The following is a 15,549-nucleotide window of genomic DNA, read 5'->3' as shown; positions in this document are numbered from 1 at the left end:
ACTTTTATTATCCTCGAAGAACCAGCTGCATTTTTATTCTGGTTTTTTTTCCAGCCTGTCATGAACATTGTGTAGTTTAAGCATATTCTCCTAATCTCTTTTAGTGTATGAGGCACATTCTTAATGAGCAAATGAACTGTTGCTAAACAGTACTTTCAGATGTCTTCATGCTTCTTTCAAAGTTCATTCTGGTGAAGGGACAAATGATTTAGAGAAAAACCTTTCCATTTGAAAATTGCCGCTAGATACCCAGATGCGTTTATGCCTGCTGTGCTGTATAGTCTCAGGGAGCAGTTTCTGAAGCGGTGCTATTTGTGATATGTCAGCACAAATTAACCTTCCCTTAGAACTCCCTAAACAGAAAATGTAAAACAAATTTTCTAGAGTAACTAAATTACTGTAAAGTAATTGCTGTAAAAATGTCTTACACCTATCAGACTGCACAAATCTAGTGTTTACTGGTTATCTGAGACCCAGATGTGTTTGGGAATGAGTTACATGAGTACTTCTGATGGATTCTGAGTATGAAAGTACATGTTTACAAAACACATGTCTTACTAATGTACTTCTTTGGTTCCTGTAATGTGAAGCTGAAAGATACATAGTTCTCATTAATCTAAAACAACATTCCCTTCTGATACAAGAATTAGAAGAAAAACTTGGTTAATGTAACTTCTGTAACTTTATGTGAATTCTTTTCTGCCTTTGACTGATGTTCCTGTCTGATGAGCCGTACACTGGGAACTCTGGATTTCTAATACACAAGACTTGCTAATGCCTTCTAATTGGGAAGGCTGGCTTGGTACTATCTTTGAGCTGCTTCAGTTTGGCCACGCCAGCCCCAAGCACCTGTGTCAGGAATTCAGTCTTGTGTGGTGTTAAGCGTAGCTGGGAAGCAAGCAGTGTAGCCTTTGAGTGAAGAAAAAGTGTATGCTGTAGAATTTTGCAATTAGTCATTGATTGCTGCATTTTTAATAGAAAACATAATTTAGCAATTTTTTTAAAATCAGGTGCTCTGTGGATGTGTATAGTCTTAAATCCTCACTGCAAGTTGGAGCAGAAGTCCAGTTGGCTAAAACAGCTGAAAAAATGGAACTGTGTGGATGTTTGTCCCTGGGAAGATGGAAACCATGGAAATGAGCTGCCCAATTTAACCAATGCTTTGCCTCAGGGTGCAAATGCTAACCAAGGTGAGCCTAAACTTATACACTGACTGCAACTTCTATCTTATACACTCCAGCCTTGCAGAATTCAGCACTCTTTCCTGGGACAAGTAACTTTCTTGTTGAGGACTGACCAGCCAAAATCAGTTGTACTAATTCTGTCTTTGCAGAAGAACAGATTGGTGGGGTTTTATTATACTATAACATTTTCTGAGCAGGTATTTGTGTTTTGTTAGGTCTTCTAACTCTTCTAAATATTGTTACATGAAAATTGGATGTCCTTGAAGTATGTCATGTAAAAGCCTGTTGTTTCTTTGCTTGACTATAATCTAGTATTCCTTCAGCTATTGGCGTTTTTATTTCATTGGCAGTTACAAAGCCTTGATCTGTTTAAACTGCATTAAACTTGTATGTGAGAAACTTAATCTTCTGTCTGTGGGATGTGCTCTGTATATGCTGTCTGTATTACTAGGTGTGTGAAGGGTGCAGCTGCAATGCTGATGTCTTGGAGGTATCTTTTTGTACTGGATATCATGCTTTTTAATCTAAAATGTGATTATCAGATCTGACAGAAGCTTTGTACAAGCAAAGATGTCTTCTGATAACTAGGCAAAGCACTGACTGCTTTTGCAGGTAAAACTGCTCATAATCCTCAGTAATCAGTAATGATACATATTTCATACAATTACAATAAAGTATAAATTTCTTGATAGGTGTCAGATCTGCTCTTAGTTTTTTGTTGTTTCTTTTTCTTGCAAGATTACCTGTGAAGAAAAAATCTTGGTTCATTATTAAATTTTACAGCTAGCCAGGAAGATAAGTTCTTTCAGCAAATAACCCCTTACAGAGGTATTTTGCTTGCTCATCATGTTCAGACCAACCTGGGCAGGCTATTGATAACTCTGACATGGCTTCTGAACACTGATAGATGTAGTACCATGTCACTAGAGAAATTTTGCCGCTGGAAGATGTCCAGTGAGGATTATGTCACCCCCATGGCTTCAGGACCTCACTTTATTAATAATTATTTGTATATGTTCATGACCAACAAAGTTAATGCAAGTGCTCAAAGTTAGTGTCACTTCTCAGAAAGAAAAATTACAAATCTTTTATGCAGTTTATCCCTCCTTGAGTCTGACAACTGTCTTATCTAAGGAGGGACACTGGGGATGCTTGAGTGCCATGTACTTTCTAGTTTGTACGTGCTGTTGAATATACTTCACTTCTAGCAGTTCTGTGTGAGAAGTCCTGTTTGCCATCAGCCATGCTGGTTTCTAGATCTCTCTCTGAATGCAAGATGATTGGCACACTGTCTGAGGCCTTGGGTAATAAATAATAGGATGTGAAATGTCATCTCTGGGCTGCTTGGTGGAGAGGGGCAAGGCAGGCTGCCGTCGGCTGGGGGTTGGTGAATAGGCACAAGACAGGAATACTGTGAGTGACTGATTCATGTATGAATGAGTAAAAGCTGATGCATCTTTCTAAACCTGTGAAAATGACAGATTCATCGAACAGGCCGCATCGGACAGTGTTTACTCGAGCCATTGAGGCGTGTGATCTGCACTGGCAGGACAGCCACTTACAGCACATTATTAGCAGTGACCTATACACCAACTACTGTTACCATGACGACACTGAAAACTTGCTCTTTGACTCTCAGGGGTGGCCCCTCTGGCATGGTAAGTGGCTAAACCGGAAAGATGTTTCCATGACTTGGTGCTTTGTTCATTTTCTGTGACATTATTTTGAGGGGGGAGGTGGTGGGAGATGGATGAAAAGCCTGGCAAAAAGAACAGAGGCTCCCTTGAAATGCTGGCTCAGAAGTAGGCTCTCTCTTGCATAGTTTTAAAAACAAAACAAAACAGAAAAAATTGTAACAAAAAAGACATTTTGAGTAACCTAGCAAAACAGACCGTTGGTTTTATGGAGGCATTGCTATTCTTCAGTTATTTTTTCTGTTTTAGAGCACGTTCCTACGGCCTGCGCAAGGGTGGATGCATTACGATCTCATGGATACCCACGAGAAGCACTGAGGCTAGCAATAGCTATTGTTAATACACTAAGGAGGCAGCAGCAGAAACAGCTGGAAATGTTCCGGGCTCAGAAGAAAGGTAAATGTGGGGAGGAGGAGGGCAAAGTGCATGCAAGTTTACAGTAACACCCAGAAGTTTGCATGAGGAAATTTGATTTGAAACTAAAGTGAAAGAGATGACTTTTAGCTCTCCAGTCTGGATAGTGGTAATGTGACATTCTGGATGTCAGAGGTTTTCTGTAAACTGTGTTGTGAGCTGTGCAGGGCTCTTATCAGCCTTCTCCAATATACATGGCATGATAAGGCCTTCATTCCAATCAGAGGTTTTGGTTATATAATGAAAACCCTCTTTAGAGGTTTTTGAAGGGAACTTTGCAATTTGGCATGTCAGGTGTTTAGGGTTTTTTTCTCTGATCTATAATTTTGCTGAGCTTTATATTCTGAGGTATAAGCCTAAAGTGGAGGGTAACAATGAAGCAAAGTCTGAACTACAAAAATTCATCAAACTTGGCAGCGTGTTCCAAGAGAATCTCTTACAATGCTTAAAATTTTAGTTACTCTGCGTAGAGGGGGATTGAGTTTTTGTTTGGGGGATTTTTTTGGTTGTTTGATTGTCTGGGGTTTTCTTGGTTTTGTTTGGTTTTCTTTAACTCTGTTTTTCAATAAAATACTTCGTGGTATTCCACTGAGCATTAGCATTGGTTTCTTTTTGAAGGGGTGTTCTCTGTCAGATATAATTTCTATGGCACATGGTCCTTGCAATCCAAAATAGTTCTGCTCCGAACCTTTGTAGCTTGAAGAGGCAGTAGTAGAAGGGGATGGCTTTGTGGTAGAAGAGTGCATGTGGAAAAACTGGAATTACTTTCTCAGCTGCTACACTAATCCTTTCATTCCAATTTTAGTTTAAATCTTCTCTGTTATTCTAAACTGTGTGTATCCTCATGCATTTGTAGTCAAAAATACCAGTATGAAATCATACGTGTAAATTTTTCAAGTGTGTGTTCAGGTGTTTTCCCAGAATTGAGCATTTAGAAGATAAGATATGTACCTAGCTGAAAAAAAATTAGCTGCAGTTCCTATGTGCCTCTGTATTTTTTTCCCAGGGAGCCAAAGAGTATGGGGGGTTTTGATCACTATTATTAAGAAGGGAGCTGCCTGTGTCAGTGTGTTTGTTCCTACCACTGGCAGGTGTGAGGAGTCTGTTGGAAGTGTGCTAGTTGTAGTAGTGCTCCTTTTCATTCCCAGTTGCTAGTGCACCATGTAGACATTCAGTAGCACTGTTAAATTCCTTTCCTTGTGAGCAGTTTCTGTAGCTATCACTAATAATCTATTACCGTTTAGAAAGAGTGCATGAAACATGATCCATCATTCTCTGAAACAAAGTAGTTTATTGTTTCTGTGTTGTCTCTCACTGCTTCTTTTTTTTTTTTTAATTTTTTAATCTCATGGGGAATCTTTTAAAGACTCTTTCCATACTGTAAAGTGTGGTGGTGTCTGTAACCAGAGACAAACTTCTGCTGCAGCCCAGCTTTAGGCTTTCATTCAGCAAGCAAACACCACATGCTTCTACTTAGCTTTTATTCATGTGACCGGTCTGATGTCCATGGTGCCACTTGTGTGATTCTAAGTTAAATATCTCTGACAAGATGATTGAAGCCTTTGGATAGCATGACACAAGAGAAGCTCATAAGTAAGCACAACAGAATAAATAGAACAAAGTGAATCAGTAAGAGGTCACCCTGATGAATCCTTCTTCTTAATATTCCTTAGTTCTGCCTATTGTCTTTAGTATGTGCTATTTGTTAGAAATGCAGTGATTTACTTTTTTCATATTATGTACCAATGGATTCTTTAAAAAAACCTCTACCATCCTGACAGTGTGTCTGTGTTTCATTTTGTAGCCACACACATTTAAATAGGAGGAAGCAGGACTTAAAAGTTTAATGAATGTGGTTACTCAGATATATAGCACTTTGTGAACTAGAGAGAGTGAAAGGAGGTACAAGTTAATGTGTGACAGGCAGAGATGCAGAGCAGCCATAATGGCTTATGTACAGTTTTTAAAGGGTAGTCAATAATGCATCTGATCTCTCATAGTTTACTTGCTGTCTGTATGTCTAGGAGGAAAAAAGCTGGGAGTGTCAAAGGGGAGTTGTTGCCATATGACGTGGATTTGGGGAATTGCAAATACCTGTTACCACAATCACACTTCCTCCAACTCATTGCACTTAACATTTTTTTCTGTGTTCTAACCAAGTAAAGGGTAAGGGCTACAGAAAAATATTGATGAAGATATTTGTGGACTAAAATCTTAAAATTACCAAAAATATGCTTGATCCTATTAAAAGACATTTTTTTCTTGTATACCTCATTTAAACATTTGATTTTTTTTTTTTAGTAGCTGTCATCTGAGAGAGAGATAGGGAGAGCTGCCAAATAAGCACATAGTTTATGAAATTGGAACGTATTTTACAATATTTTTATTTATTTCAGTTCCCTCAGACTAACTTAAAAATGTAAAAAGGGTACTGTATCTTTTTGAGTGAGGAAATTGTTGAAAATATTTTACCAAAAAAGTCTTTGTTGTAATTCCTCAAGCAGACATTTTGAGAAGTGTTCTAGCAGTATCGAGGAAGAGATTTCAAAAGACATTGCTATTGAAATTTTTGACCCATAATACACTTTGCTAGTGGTCAAAAAGTTTGGCTTCCATTCTTTCACTTTTCTTATTCCTCATTTACATATTCACCAAGGGCAGTTTATTCACCCTGAAAGATACAATTTTCCCTTTCAATGCAAAAGCTACTGGAAATACTTTGAATTCTGTACTGAAGGTATTTTAAGCAGTTTTACTTGTGTAATTATATTGATGGGCTAACATGAGCTCTCTTTCCTTCCTTCCCTCCTCTGTGTGTTTTCTGCCACAGAACTTCTCCACAGGGGAGTAACCTCAATAACGAATCTTGAAGGCTGGGTGGGACACCCTTTGGACCCCATTGGTACCCTTTTCAGTAGCCTGATGGAAGCCTGCAGGGTGGATGATGACAGCTTCCATGGATTCTCTGATTTCACGGGTAAGATGAAGCAAATGCAGCAGTCTGGTACATTTCTTCATTTACTGAAGGTATTTTTCTGTCTTGCATTTTTGAATCAGTTTCAAAGTCACCATTTCTATAGTACAACAACTCACATTTGCATACCTTAGGAAAACACAAGGGGGAGAAAACATTTAAACTAAGAAAACAATTAAAAGTTACCAGTTAATCATTCTTGAAGAAAATTCCATATTTCACGTTTGAAATAAAAACCAATATGACTTCATAGCCGCAGTCTTCTCCACATACATTGCACTGTCCTCTTTCTGAGAAATTGCAGGAAATCACAGGATCACAGAGTTGCTGAGATTGGAAGGCACCTCTGAGGATCCTCTAGTCCACCTGGTCTGCTTGTAAGAGAGGCACCTAGAGCAGCACATTGCTCAGGTCTGTGTCCATTTGGGTTTTGAATAACTTCAAGAGTGAAGACTCTACAACCTTCCAGGCCACCTCCTGCAGTGTTCAACCACCCTCATAGTTAAAAAGTGTTTTGTTATGCTCAGATGGAATTTCCTGTATTTCAGTTTGTGCCCATTGCCTCTTGTCCTGTCACAGGATACCACTGAGAAGAGTCTGGCACTGTCTTCTTTACATTCTCCCATCTGATATTTATACATTTTGGTAAGATCCTCCTGAGCCCTCTCTTTTCCAGGCTAAATAATCCCACCTCTCTAACTCTCATTATATGAGAGATGCTGCAGTCCCTTAATCATCTTTGTGTTCTCACACTAGATCTCCTGCAGCATGCCCATATGCTGGGGAGCCCACAGCTGGACACAGCACTCCAGATGTGGGCTCACTAGTGCTGAGCAGATGGGCAAGATCACCTCCCTGGACCTGCTGGCAACACTCCTAAGTACAGCCCTGGATGTTAGTGGATTTCTTAGCTACAGGGTACAGAGTACTTCAAAACAATGACAAAACACTTAAAATTGGTAACATACATAGTCTATAAATGGTAGGAGTTGGAAAGTAGTGTTGCTAAATCAATACATGATTTAGGGAGGGGAAGGATATGTACAGCTCTTTCAATTTCACTATTTGCTCCCCAAGATTTTAACTGATTAATTGCTTATTCTCAGTCTCTTTCCACCTTTGGGGTAGCTCCTTAATGCCACTAGTGTGGACAGGAACTGGATTCATTACTTTACCTGAAGCTCTTTTATATACACATCCACAATCTTCTTGGGGCTTTGCTTCAAAACTCCTTTTATTCAATTAGATTTTCTTCAGTAAATTTCTGCTCTCTTACCCACCAGTTCTGGAAAAACTTAAAATTAAAAAATTGGAAATCAGATTCTCTGCTGTTACTAAAAAACCAAAACAAGCCCATGAAATAAAAAACATTGTGTGCTGGAAAGTAACTTCCTTTTGCACACACATATGCGATCTTCTAAGTGCATTCAGCCTTTCCATTTGTTGCAGTTCCCCATCTCCTTACATCTGACAATTAAGACTTTTTGTGCTCAAATTAGATTGTAAAATGCTACCAGCTGGAATAGCATTTTGTCATATGTTGTATCTGTGAAGTGCAGATGAATTGGTAGCACTCTTTAAAGCAGTTTATGGCTTGGCCTGTGTGGATTTTGCTTGTAATTGTTACTAAAAGTAGGACTTCTAATGTTAACAATATGCATTTTTTTCATAAACTCAAGTGTAACAAATTAAAAGCCTAGAAAGAGTGCTAGCAAACAGAGCATATATTAAAAGTGTGAAGTTCCGGGGCCTACTATGTTTGTACAATTCTAATAGCTTCAACTGACATCTACGTAGGTGTAAAAGCACTTTTCCCTTCCTCTTGCACTTCGGGGCTTTAAGGAAATACAGAAATGGGTAGGGAAAGAAATTGGAATGAATCTTGCAATTTGGGCCTTATTAACATAAAGCTGGAGGAACTTCCTTTTTTAAAATTGTGCAGTTTGAAAATTAAAACTTTTATTTTTACTTGAGTGGGTTATTTAAAACCAAGTTATTTTTGTATATTTGTGGTGTGTGGAATCAGATGGCATATTTTAGATTGGTGTGTTGTATTTTGAAACTAGCTAATAAATTAAATAATTTTTAAAAATTAATACTAACAGTAGAAGCTTTTGTGTATGTGGCATTGTAGGCAGATTATGGGTTAAAATGGTTTGCTGATGTGTTTTCCTTTCTGTGTCACTCCTTACAGAGAACCTGGGGCAGTGCAAATCTCTGGAGTACCAGCACCTACCTGCACACAAGTTCTTAGAGGAAGGGGAATCTTACTTGACGCTGGCTGTGGAAGTAGCATTGATAGGGCTGGGACAGCAGCGAATAATGCCAGATGGCTTGTATGCACAAGAGAAGGTTTGTCGAAATGAGGAGCAGCTCATTTCTAAGCTACAGGAAATTGAATTGGATGATACTCTGGTGAAGATTTTTCGAAAACAAGCAGTCTTCCTATTAGAAGGTAGCTGAATATAGATGCTAAGTGCTTCTCTAAAATGTCTCCACTTACACAAGCACACTAGTGTGCTTACACTTACACAAGAACTAGTGTTCCTGTAGAAACTGCCTTACATGCTTCAGAAGGTTTTTTGCTTAGAACTCCATGAAAGTTTTTATCAAGTCTCTTAAGATAATTGACATACCTCAGATATCACATGACTGCAGAGATAAGGCATATACTGACCTGTAAACTTTTTGTTTTAATTTTGGATGCGCTTCCTTCTTTACATTTGTTGCATGTCGTAATCGCAATAACCTGATTATACACTCCCGGCTAACTATTATATTATACACACATGAGTTACCAACAGTTCCTAGATAACAAAATTCTAAGTATTCCTTGTATTCTGCAAGAGGAACTATATTGGCAGCTTCATAAATGTGTGAAGATTTTGACCACTGTGCGCAAGTAAATTGCTCAGAAGATTCACATATAGTTGCTGACACAGAAATGCAGCATTTTATTTGTGAAAACAGAGAAAGCTACTTGCCTTTGAAGTTTATGTCATTGGTGGAAATTAAATATTTCATCAAATATTGTGGCTTCAGGTCTGGTCTTGTGCCTAAGTTTCGACGATGACACAGTTTGTGTTTTGGAATTAGTGTTGACATAAAATCTGTACAAGTTGTACTTTTGCCTTAACTTTTAAAAAGGCTTAACATGTAGCACTTAAGCATTACATTCAGAGAGTAATGTCACGGGTTCCAAGGTTGTCTTTCTGGTTTTTGTTCTTAAATGGAAGAGAAAACTTCTGGGGAGCAAATTATCCAAAGTCATAGGCCAGGTTTTGAGTGCATGCACATGGCTTGAGGGAGACTATGGTGCTGCCCTAGGTAAGTTGTGAAATTGTTACATAGCAGTCAGGTTTTGCTCTATTTTTGTGATGTATTCGTCTTTTAAAACTTTGCCTTTCATGGAAGAGGTACAATATGTTGCTTAGGGTTCCCAGCTTTGAGTTACTGTTTTTTGCCTAGATTTGAAAATGCAGAGAAGCTGCAACGCAGAGAAAGTTTCCATAATGGTGTGTCTGTACTGCTGCTTTATGGCCTTTGCACAAGGAAAGCCACTTCTAGATCTAGCTATTAACATGCAGGACTCCTCTACATTAGAAAATCAGTTTGCTGCATCTGTTTACTAGTAAGGATGCTTTATGAGGAAAAGACAGGATTTCTCCGACATACTCTCTGATAATTTAGTTTACTACTTTGATCACTGGAATTCTTTTAATGTTTTCCCAGGGTAGTAAAGAATTGATCATGGCAGGAAGTCTGCTAATAAAACTGCCAGAAAAATTGCCATTGTGAGCAATGTGCAGCAGTTGTCTTGCATTAGTGTGCATGATGATAAATCTGGCCTTCCCTGCAGTAGTTTCAGTTTACTCCACATTAGAAACTGCAAGTTTAGATGGAGGAGAAGATGTCCAGTGATTTAAGATGCTAATCATGCCAGTCGTAAATTTTTGGTTGAAATCCTTTGGATAAAATAAAGAAAACGTACTCCAATATTAAGCTGATTTTTATACTGTTAATGCAGATTAATGCGTGCTGTGTGTAGCTAACATTTGAGCATGCGGGAAAGCGCAACATAAGACTGTTCTGCAAGGACTATTCTGATTTTTCGCTTGACTGCTAAGTCAGTGGCAGAATATATTTTCATATAAATGCTTTGTCAAGTATTCTTTGCATCCTGAGTGAGTTTCTGACTGGACCACCAACTGGCAAATACACAAACAAATGGCTTCTTTCATTCAAGCAACGCCAACTAGATTTGAATGGCTTTCAATTTCATTTCAAATGATTATAAGACATACTGTCACCTCCTAATTCTTCATTGACGTTTCCTTTGCAATCAGCCCTGGTCTTTAGAAATGCCCACCTATGGAGTTCACAATTTTTTCATGCCTAGCAATTTCTATCCTTGCATGTTGTGCTAAGGCAGCAGTCAAAAAGGTTGCTGAAACAGAAGTGAACTCACACAGCCATGCATGCATGCATCCATCCATCCATCCGTCCATCCATCCATCCATTCTTTCAGGAGGGATGGATTGGAGTCATAGTAGAACTAGTAGTAGCTTCTGGGACTGCTGTGTGCTATCTATGCAATAATTGTCCAGTAATGCATTTACAAGATTCTTGTTCTGTATCTTGCAGCATTTAATGCTTGAACCTCTTGTCACTGAAGTCTGAAAACTGTTTGACACAGTTTTCCTGTTAACTGGAATAACAGTCTTAAGTGTGCAGGAAAAATGTAGGCATAGGATTCATATGCACTGTGAACATTTGAAACTCAGCAAGTAAATAGTTCCATTCAACATTGTTTTTTTTTCCTGTTGTGATGCTGCTGTTATCAAGTTGATATTTACACCTTATTGAGAGAGAAAAATCCATTGCCCCAATAATAGGGATAGTTTTCACATAAATCAAATAGATTTTTTAAAATCATGTGGATATCCTGGATTAACAGCAGCTTTGGTGCACAATCTGACCTTGTGTCCATCATCAGCAAATTGTTCAGGTTAGAAAAGACAAATAATACTCCTGAGTCCAGCCATTAAGCCAGCCACCACTGTGTTCACCACTAAACCACGTGCCTAAGTGACACATCCACACTTTATTTGAACACTTTCAATGATGGTGATTCCACCACTGCCCTTGGCAGCCTATTCCAATGCCCAAACACCCTTTCAGTTAAGAAATTTTTCCTGGTATCCAGTCTAAACCTTGCCTGGCACAATCTCAAGCCATTTGCTTTCATCCTGTATCTGGTTGCCTCGGGATTTTCAGGCAAGTGTAGAGAATCATAACGTTTCCCCTGAGCCTCCTTTTCTCCAGGATGAACACCCCCAGCTCCCTCAGCTGCTCCTCACAGGACTTGTTCTCCAGACCCTTTCCCAGCTCTGTTGCCCTTCTCTGCACTCACTCCAGCACCTCAATGTCTTTTATGGAGTAATTGATCAGAGCTGCACACAGCACTTGAGGTGTGGCCTCACCAGTGCCCAATACAGGGGAACAATCTCTGCCCTGGTCCTATTGATCCAGGCCAGGATGCCATTGGCTTCTTGGCCACCTGGGCACACCCTGGCTCGTGTCACCAGCACCCTAAGCTCCTTCTCCACTGAGAAACTTTCCAGTTACTCTGTCCACAGCCTGTGGAGCTGCATGGGGTTGTGGAGACCCAAGGGCAGGACCTTGGGACTTAAGTCATGACCACATCTAGACCAAAAGGTTATGTCAATGCCAATGTAAGGTGAGATATTTGAGGGATCAGGTGATGCTGTGGTGATTGGTCATGTAATTTCAATTAATGATACGCATTTTTCTACGGTCGTCATTCTTCTCTTGGTGAATTTGTGATAAAGCAGTGGCACACCGATAGGGTGCATGGGTATTAATGTGTATGATATAACTTAGTGGAGGCAGAGCTAGGATTATGACTTTCTACTTTTGCATACCAAGCCTGCTGAATGGGCCTCATGGAGTGTAAGTGCTGGGAGTGTGCTTGGTATTATACAATTTGCAGTGTGTCTTGTTTTCCTAGATAATACGTGGTATTTAGTATAACTGTAACACATTGTGTATATGTGATGTGTTATCTATGTCACTATAAATAAGAATGAAACTTCACCTTTTGTGCAGCAGGCTCTGTCTTTGAATACCACTTCTAGCTGAAGGTGTACTGAATGCTTTTAAAGGTTCAGAAGTTGGGGTTTAGCAGTTTGTGTAGACTGAGACTGTTTCTCTTTCCCACAGGTGGACCGTACAGTGGCTTAGGTGAAGTCATCCATCGAGAGAGTGTTCCAATGCACACATTTGCCAAGTATCTCTTCACCTCTCTCCTACCTCATGATGCTGAATTGGCATACAAAACTGCACTGAGAGCCATGCGGTACGTATTCATGAGTTTTCTAAAAAGAGTACTAGTAGTGGATGTGGAAAGCAGGGAAAAGTTTGGTAGTCAAGATCTAGTCTCTTTTTCTAAAATATGCATTCTTCCATTCAAGGAGTCAATGAGCTACTGTTTTGATTCTGTCATCTGTCGGTATCTGTGGTAACTGTATTATGGTAATTTATAAGTGCCCAATTAGTGTTTATTTAGACTTGTAAAACAGGATTTTCTATTTCAAATACTTCTAGAATCTCGCACCTGGGGCACAAGATTTTGTGTTATAAAGCTGCTTTAGCCCTTATTCCCACCCATGTGGCTGTGTGTGTCTGATGGTATTGGTAATGAAATAAAGAAAGGGGTATTTCACCATAAGTCTCAGGATTGTTTGCTATTTAGTCTGCACAGCAGAACAATTTGTTTCACTCGCCTTCTTTATGAATTGATTCTCAACAGTAGGTTAGAGTGATGTGGTCAGAGCCTGTACATTTTTTAATGCTTCATTATATCTTAGCCTCTTCTGGGTGAATGTTGGGATCTAAATGGATCATGTCCAGTGATAACAAAATGTCTGGTTTGCATCCCATTTGTCTTCAGTAATCAGGAAAAAGATGTTTCTCAGGCAGTGTTCAGTGTGTGCTGTCTCTGTGTCAGGGCAAGTCAGATTGGTAATGATATCTAAGAAAAGACTTCTGAATGAGTTTTCAAGGACTCATCTGTGATAAAACTGTTGTCCACATAGAATGGAGGAAAGAAAGTGGTTCCATCTGAACTGTCTGCTCTCTATGAAGAACCTAGTTGATGGTTGACAAAGAATAGACACAGCTGAATCCTAAGAGCAGTCCAGTCTTTGATTATAAAAGAGAAAAGATATTGAGTTTTCCTGGTCATTATTACCAGGCGTGATTGCACAATGATGGAAAGACATCCTATCCACATGAAGAGTATTTAGCTTCATCAAACAGGTTGTGCCTGTATGGTTTGGAGGTGTTCATACTGGAGCTATTCTCTCCAAACAGCTATATAGGGAGAAAATAATTCCTGTGTTTGAAGGACTAAATGGGAGGCTCTGTGAAAGAACAAAATACAGCTGTCAGTTTAAGCCAAAGGCTGCTTAGCCTGTTGGGTATTTTCCTGCTTCCAAGAGCGTCTAGTAATGGATGTGATGAGAAGAGTCTAAAAAATGTGAAGAGTGACCTTGCATCCTTGCTGGTTACACTTAGCATTTTAAAAAATAGATTGAGAAGACAAAAGTACATTACTGATGAACTATTGAGAACATTTAAATGTATGATCAGAAAGCTACCTAAGCCACTTAAGTTTGCTAGTTGTCTTTTATCTCAAACTAAGTACATCAATAACTGATTATCTCATAACAGGAAGATAGTACAAAATTTGGTACGTGGGCCCTTTTTGGTTGGTTTTGGGTTGGTTTTTTTTGTTGTTGTTCGTTGGTTTGACTGTGTGGTTTTTCTGGGGTTTTTGTTTGTTTGTTTGTTTTTAAGGAAAAAAGTTAATTATTTTAAAAAACATACTTGTGTCTTGTATTTACTTTCAGTTACTACCTTAAAGTATTTCTCAAGAAGTAGTTTTTATGGATTTTTCCTCCTTACACTAAACGATTGAAATGATCCTCCAAGGCTGGAGTAGTCATCCGTCAGCAGCTTTCCTGACTGCCTCAGTGAACATGTAGTCAATATGCAGTTTTGTTTGAACAAGGCTCAGAAACCAGTCATAACTGAAAACTTTTTGGAAGTTTCCTTTCTCAACTAGAAAAACAAGCAAGACACTTAAAAATCCAAATGATGAAATCTCAAGTTAGTCTTGAGTCGCTCCAGCCCTCATTTGCTATAAAGTTTTTATCTCAACCAAAGAAATTACTTCTTAAATAGACCAGTATAAGAAAGAATTGTCTTTTTGTTTGCATCTGGTAAAATCACAGGTGGCAGTGCAGTCAGGGCTGTTTTCCCTCAATTTTTTCATAACTTTATAAGACAGATGAAGGTTCAGCCCTAGACAGTAATCATTCTTTTTGAATTTTGATATTTGGCGCTCTTCAGAAATGTGGACTAGTATCTTGAACTGTGGTGATGGCAGATTTAGACACTTTATATTCCATGTCTGTCTGCATTCTTCTGCACTTCTTAAATTCTCCTGAAGAAGGATGATTTCTTTTCTATTCACACCAAAATGTTAGTTAATAAAGGACTCCCAATACAAATCAAATGAAAAAGTAATGTAATACTGCCTTGAGGGGATAATAGAGAAGCAAACATGAAGATTGAATGTCTGTCTCATGGCTGAGAGGTTGAATAGGTCAGAAGATGAAAACTTGAGTATCTTGTCTTCCATGGGAGGGAAGAAGTGGCTATGGTAAGGACAGAAATCCCATGTGGAAGTTAATAAAGGTGCTGCATGGAAATCTGTACAGCTGCTCGTGCTTCTAGAAGTGGAGCTTCTTTTCTCATGCCAACATTTATTAAAGAAGTTAATTTCCCAAGATCCCATCTAGTTGCTCTTCAGATAGAAGTGTTTCGTGTCACTCTGCATACAAGTCTTGATGGGTCAATTACCAGCAGCTCAGGAGTAACCTCTCTATTCAAAAACACCTGTTGCTATGTAATTTTTTGAGTACTATTAGTATATGAAACACTTAATAGAAAATATGGGAACTGAGACCACAAAGCCTTTCATGGATGCACCTCAGGTCTGCAAGGACAGGGTTGTGCAGTCCTTGATGGTCACTTCTATCTACAGTTTTCTGTTTGCAGCACTGAAACATGTGGAGCAGAGCCTTGGAGAATGTGGATCTGCAGTGACCTAGTTGACTGCTCACTTGGAATCTGAACTTGAATATTTGGCTTAGTTTGGCTTGATCCCTTGTTAAGCCTGAACTTCAGCCAGGCT

The 15,549-nt window shown here is 39.0% G+C and overlaps 1 protein-coding gene across 3 annotated transcripts in view; it reads left to right on the top strand.

Annotated features, from left to right (window-relative positions):
* Positions 1–15,549, top strand: part of ZSWIM6 (zinc finger SWIM-type containing 6) — a 110,002-nt gene that overhangs the window by 85,706 nt on the left and 8,747 nt on the right. For all 3 annotated transcript variants that reach the window (XM_040089373.1, XM_040089371.1, XM_040089374.2), the window contains 6 exons: positions 1,011–1,190; positions 2,666–2,842; positions 3,128–3,274; positions 6,123–6,269; positions 8,461–8,721; positions 12,510–12,645. In XM_040089373.1, coding sequence (XP_039945307.1) covers positions 1,011–1,190; positions 2,666–2,842; positions 3,128–3,274; positions 6,123–6,269; positions 8,461–8,721; positions 12,510–12,645 — 1,048 coding nt within the window. The remainder of the gene's footprint in view (positions 1–1,010; positions 1,191–2,665; positions 2,843–3,127; positions 3,275–6,122; positions 6,270–8,460; positions 8,722–12,509; positions 12,646–15,549) is intronic.

The sequence above is a fragment of the Hirundo rustica genome, chromosome Z, assembly GCF_015227805.2.
Source record: "Hirundo rustica isolate bHirRus1 chromosome Z, bHirRus1.pri.v3, whole genome shotgun sequence".
Classification (NCBI taxonomy): Eukaryota; Metazoa; Chordata; class Aves; order Passeriformes; family Hirundinidae; genus Hirundo; species Hirundo rustica.
This window is presented reverse-complemented; position numbering and strand designations above follow the sequence as displayed.